The 5,472-nt window shown below is 43.2% G+C and overlaps 1 protein-coding gene across 8 annotated transcripts; it reads right to left on the reverse strand.

Annotated features, from left to right (window-relative positions):
- Nucleotides 1–487: 487 nt before the first annotated feature.
- On the reverse strand, nucleotides 488–5,212 carry cdca4 (cell division cycle associated 4). 8 transcript variants are annotated; one of them, XM_028953664.1, is made up of 4 exons: nucleotides 5,023–5,194; nucleotides 3,438–3,462; nucleotides 2,907–2,945; nucleotides 488–2,467 (listed from the first exon to the last, which is right to left on the reverse strand). In XM_028953664.1, the coding sequence occupies exon 4, from the start codon at nucleotides 2,455–2,457 to the stop codon at nucleotides 1,522–1,524; it is 936 nt and encodes a 311-aa protein (XP_028809497.1). In that variant the 5' UTR covers nucleotides 2,458–2,467; nucleotides 2,907–2,945; nucleotides 3,438–3,462; nucleotides 5,023–5,194; the 3' UTR covers nucleotides 488–1,521. The 8 variants fall into 8 exon arrangements, with proteins under 8 accessions (XP_028809497.1, XP_028809495.1, XP_028809492.1 ...); XM_028953662.1 differs by having other exon boundaries at nucleotides 2,874–2,945; XM_028953659.1 differs by having other exon boundaries at nucleotides 2,907–3,462; nucleotides 5,023–5,212.
- Between the last annotated feature and the right edge of the window lie 260 nt (nucleotides 5,213–5,472).

Here is a 5,472-nt window from a genome sequence, read left to right on the forward strand (position 1 = left end):
TGTTTTCTTACATAAGTCAGCTCATAAGAAAGCTACAAGTTAGTCTAAGTATTCACTAAAGAGGATGTTCTGAAGCTGCTGTTCGAAAATTCTCTAAAACACTGTGCTGTTCTGACCTTTATGCGAAGGTCATTCCACCGAGAGTCTGGTAAAGCTTATTCTTTTCCAAAACTAAAGTAATATGGAAAGGTTTTTAAAAAATGGAAATATGCCTTTTTGGTCAATGGTTCATCATTTAATTATTCACAATAACAGAGATTTTAAGCTGTAACTAGCAACCTAAAGGCTGCTGTTGGATTTTAGGGGCCACAGCTGAAAAATATTAGCAAAATTGATTTTTTAAGAAGCTTCTATAATATAGATTTTATCAGATTATATTAATGTTTATTTCAGTAATAAGACCTTTGAGTGGAAATATTATATGACAGGTGCTTTCTAAACAAAAATATTACACAGTCGTAATAATAAAGAATAAAGAGTACAGAGATGAAGAAATACTTTTTTTTTTTATTAAAAATGATGTTAAAAAAACACTACAATGTTCATATAAAATGATTACAGTCTATTCTAGGTTTTGAGAACATAAATACCAGTCTTTTGCTGTTGCAGATTCTTTACCCTTCAAATAATACATTTGCTGTGTGCATGAACGTTCATTAACACCACTTTATGCCTTCCAGTGAACATAAAAATATGCAGAAGAATACTGTACGAACGTGTATTGCAACACTTAATGCATAGAAATTGATTTGACACCCAATGCATAGAATCCACTTCAATCACAGAGATAGCAAGTGAAGCAGGTTTGAACATTAAACCTCACCCTTCAATATAACCAATGCCAATGCTCATCAGATATGCTCGCAGTTAATAAATAAAATAAATTAAGTTATTAATATTTAACTGGCTCCTGCCGTGATTCTTCATTTGTATACAAACAAATATAAGAACATTTCACTTCTAAAAGCAAATGACAGTTGTGATGCATTAAGGACAGTGAATGATGGGAGCATCCCTGGGACTTTAAAGAAGAGTGCTATGCAAAGCAAATGGTCTATACGGCTTCGAAATTCGAATCTAACGGGTAAATAAGTCCATGGCACATGATATCGTGCAATATCATAAAATTAAAATAAAAAAGTAACAGTTCCCAAGCTGTATCTAATGTAAAAATATATATTTATATACATATTTTAATCCATCTTTTTTTTTTTTTAAGAAAATATGTTACGCTTTACAATTTTGTATACATCTTGCATTGTTCTGAATTCATGTAGTGTAATAAGTACAGGAATAAATTAAACAAGACAAGAAACAAAATGGGAGGGGGAAGAAGAGTAACAAATATATCCTAAACCAAAAACATACAGAAGGTATGTAAATCAGAACAAATATGGTCAGCTCATAAAATCAGAAACCAGCCTTAGAGGAGAAGATCGCTGATTTTACTCACATTCCATAAGAGACAAAAGGGCAGTAAGACATAGAACCAGCATAGAAATCTATATAAGAGTCAAATTTTTAGGAACCCACAATAATCTCCATGATATGGTCCAGTTCGTTAAGATCAGAGCGACAGTTTGCGGTGGACCCTATGGACGTGGGCCCATGTGAAGGTCCCAGGTTGTCTAACAGGTCATAAGGCCCAATTTTAGGTGTACTCTGCATGCCTGTGAGCATGGTGTCTAGGTCATAGTAGGAGGCGTCCACATCAGAAAACAGTTCCTCCAGAGCTGACTCGGAACCCGAAGATCCATTTTTTATCTCAAATGTTCCAAAGACCTGCCCCATGGTTTTTGATTCCTTCTGGGACATCTCCTGCTCCTCTTCTTCATCCTCATCTTCCTCTTCCACATCCACATCCTCATCCCCCGAGCCCAGCCGGGAGTCTTCACAAATGTCGTCATTGTTTTGCTGGACCCTCAGCTCACCCGGCTCCCAGCAGTGGCTCATAGTACCGGACAGGCACACGTTTGAAGCAGCCTCCGAACACAGCGCTTCATTATCGTCTTCAATGACTTCTGCAACCACCTCCTCTTCCCGACAACTGGAATCATCATAGCTGACCAACGAGTAAAGCCTGGGCTCAGTGTCCCGCTCCAACTCTTGTTCCGATAAAGTTGATGATGGCGATGGTGATCGGCAGAGCACCTCAGTGGCCACAAGCCGTTCGGACGGACTCCCCTCAACCCCAAGGCTGTCGCTCACCACCTGCCAGCTCCCATCGTGGGTCATCTCCTCCTGAATCTGCCGCACTGTGTTGGCGATCAGCACAGAGCGGCACAGGTTGGGCTCCACCAGCATGTGACAGAGCTGTAGCTTGATGAGGGACATGTCCAGCAGGGACTGCCGTTGCAGGCTGTAGGCGGATGAAGCCACCTTAGCTCCAGCCAGGCCATCATCAGGCATCTCATCTTCACCATCTGAAAACTTGCGCTTGGTGCCTTTGGAGAACATTGCTGGCCTGCTGTTGGGGAAAAGACAGAAGAGTCTTTATAAACAAATCTGCCCGTGGCAAACACTTATGCTGACAATATTTAGACCAGCTACCTCTAAAGATCTCATTGTCTCCTTTTTTTTCAAATCACTATTCATTTGCTTCCAGAATATGAGCTTTTCATATAACTGGGTTTTAACTGGGTTCCTTTATTGACATAAAAACTAGGTGCAAGTGGCATGCCAACGTCAACTGGTTAGTTTATGATTATATATATTTAAGTAAACTCAAGCTGGGCAAAAAAAAAAAAAAAAAAAAATCCCACCCCCAGATCAAGCAAAAGCAACACTAAAGAGTTAAAAGTCACAAACCAACAGAAACTAAAAATGGCACAACAGAGACACACAGCTATTAGCTTGAACAGCGCAGTACATACATCTAGCACTAAAGACGAGTGCTGGACACTTGCCTCCTGTCACGGTGGCCAGCCAACCAGAGCGGCAGGAGCCTAAAAGTGACAAACACGCAGCTAGAGCAGGGAAAACACATCACAGCAACCACCACGACAAGGTGCATTAGAGCCAACGTCACACGCCGCCACCATGTTGTGCAGGAAAGTGTGTGAGTGTGTGCATGTACATATGTACGCAACTGGACTGTGGGGGACAGAGTCTCTCAAAGAAAAAGCTAATTTTGTATTTTTTGTCTTGCATCACTCCAGAACAAAAGATTTTTCTGAGTATGCAACTCATACAGTCAGGTTTGGCAAACCAACAAACCTATTAGTTGCAGGCATGTGACAAGACTACCACACACAGAATGCAAGAAAATAAATATAAAACAAATAAATAAATCAGTGCATATTCATATGACTTCATACAATGGACATGGTTGGTTTGATTGCACCCATTAGCAACAGTTAAACCACAATATTAACATTAAGGGTGAGGGAAAGGGGCTCCACCATGGTTAAAATGAGGGGTGTGGATGTTCGGCCTACCTGACGACATAGTGACATCCCAGGACTGTAGAGACAAAGACCAGAATGCAAGCTGACATAATTCCAAAGCACGTGTTACACGAAACTACAACTGCACTTTCAGAAGAGAAGGATCCTATGTTTCAAAGAACAAAGAACTATCAAAAATTAAACGGAGGGGGAAAAAAAAGTTTTTCATTAAAATTTTTTTTATGGACAACAGTGAATGTCTGGGAGATCAAAAGAGTAGGCATAGAAAGCATTTTCTTATATATACTGCACATACACAAGCACAGAACAATATATACCAGTCTTGAGACCATCACAAACTGCTACAAATTAGGCTACAAGAGGCGCTGAGCAAGTAACAACTGTAATTATACTGATAAGAGTAAAAAATAAGTCAAGTGTGGGCCTTTTCTTATGTTTTTTTTTCCCCCACTGATATGACAACGCCACCTGTTGGACACCAGTGCTGGTGCACTTGACCACTGCCATTCACAATGTTTCTTACTTGTAGAAGGCCTTGTGGCAAAACCGTGCGACAAGAAACATCCCCGCAAGTCATTACTGTGCCTCTTAATGCAGGCAATATGGCAACCTTCAAATGAAGCCAATGTTAACATTTTATAAAGAGCATGTCATGTAATACCTTTAATACAACATGTTATATCCTGTAACAGTTTACACGTACTGCCATTAAATTTCAATTAGCAATACACAATCATTCAGTTCATTGGTTGATGTCCTTTGACATGTTCTCATATAGTCGGCACATTCTCTGAGCTATTAAATTTCTGTGACACTTGTGGGACTAATAAAGGATCATCTTGTCTTATCTAAAACCTTTTTATGATGTGTAGCGTGTGTACAGAGGTTATTAATACCTTGGAGGCATTTTTGCATCGAGTTTTGGTCGCTTGACCTTCCAAAGCCACTCGTTGGGCTTTTAAATTTCCCACTCTACGTGCTCACTATGACGGTGACGTCACATCGTCACGGTCCTCACCGAGGACCCTCGCCCCTCCCCCTCCCGGCGTATGAGAGACCCCGCCCAGCCAGGCGCCCCTCCCCCACCCACTGACGTGGTCACTGTAGCTGGTGCTACCGGCTAAAGGTTTGTAGTAAAACAAACACGACCCACACAGACATTTCGGTGACGGGATGCGCCACTAAATTGTTCGCCGAGTGCCAGCGAGTCCCGTGTTCGTCCACGGAATCGCTGCGGAAGATGTTTGTCGCCACGCGCCGAACGCCATGTAGCGGCGGGGACGACAAAGATGGGCGCCATTTTGAATTTCCGAGCGAGTTCCCTCAACTTCTCCTGCCGCACGCAATCCCCCAAACGTTACAAATCGACAACCAGCACTTCGTTCGTAATTCGGCGCTTCTGCCGCGCCAGCGCGACGAGAACGTGTACGCAGCTCGGGCGCAAAACTGCGAAAACTACGGGCAGCTGAACAAACGCTAGCGCACTTCCGCAAATACGCCTCGGCGCCGCGCGGTCTCGCCTTTATTTCCCCAAAACGGGCAAAACAAAACCCCCGACGCGACCGGAGCGCGAATCTAATGTCCGCCGTGAGAGTGCGGGCCGCGCCCGCCTTACCTCGCGGTGCGTTTATTCCTCAGCGCTGGGACTCATGCGCCGCCGGAGGATGGAGAGGTGCTGCTCTCACGGCTCCCCCCGACACTGGCGGCGGCCAGCCGCAGCAGCGCTGGAGAGGGTGAGGTGGGCGGCCGCTCGCGTCTTGACCGACAAGCCATCGGCGGAACGGGGGAGCCGCGAACAAAAGGCCACAGTGAGGAAACGGGACATTCCGCCTCGAGTCTTCAGACGGCGACACAATACGCGCTCTGTTCGCGCCGAAATTACACTTCACAATAAAGTGAAAATTACACGTCATTTTTTATTAATAATGTGCATTCTACATTACCTAAAGACAAAGTGCTACAATTATAACAAGACATACTAAGCTAAAGTCTTCATCCTTATTTTACTGATCTAGACTGCGTTGTGTCTTTTATATTTTATAGGACAATCCCCCTGGACACACTC

Source organism: Denticeps clupeoides, chromosome 14 (genome assembly GCF_900700375.1).
Source record: "Denticeps clupeoides chromosome 14, fDenClu1.1, whole genome shotgun sequence".
Classification (NCBI taxonomy): Eukaryota; Metazoa; Chordata; class Actinopteri; order Clupeiformes; family Denticipitidae; genus Denticeps; species Denticeps clupeoides.

What these genes read in the sequence shown, in the direction of transcription:
- cdca4 (XM_028953659.1), bottom strand. Translation starts at nt 3,013, where the DNA reads ATGCACCTTGTCGTGGTGGTTGCTGTGATGTGTTTTCCCTGCTCTAGC. An exon ending in GCTGGCCACCGTGACAGGAG is followed by an intron (nt 2,468 to 2,906) that starts GCAAGTGTCCAG and finishes TTTCCCCAACAG; the next exon opens with CAGGCCAGCAATGTTCTCCA.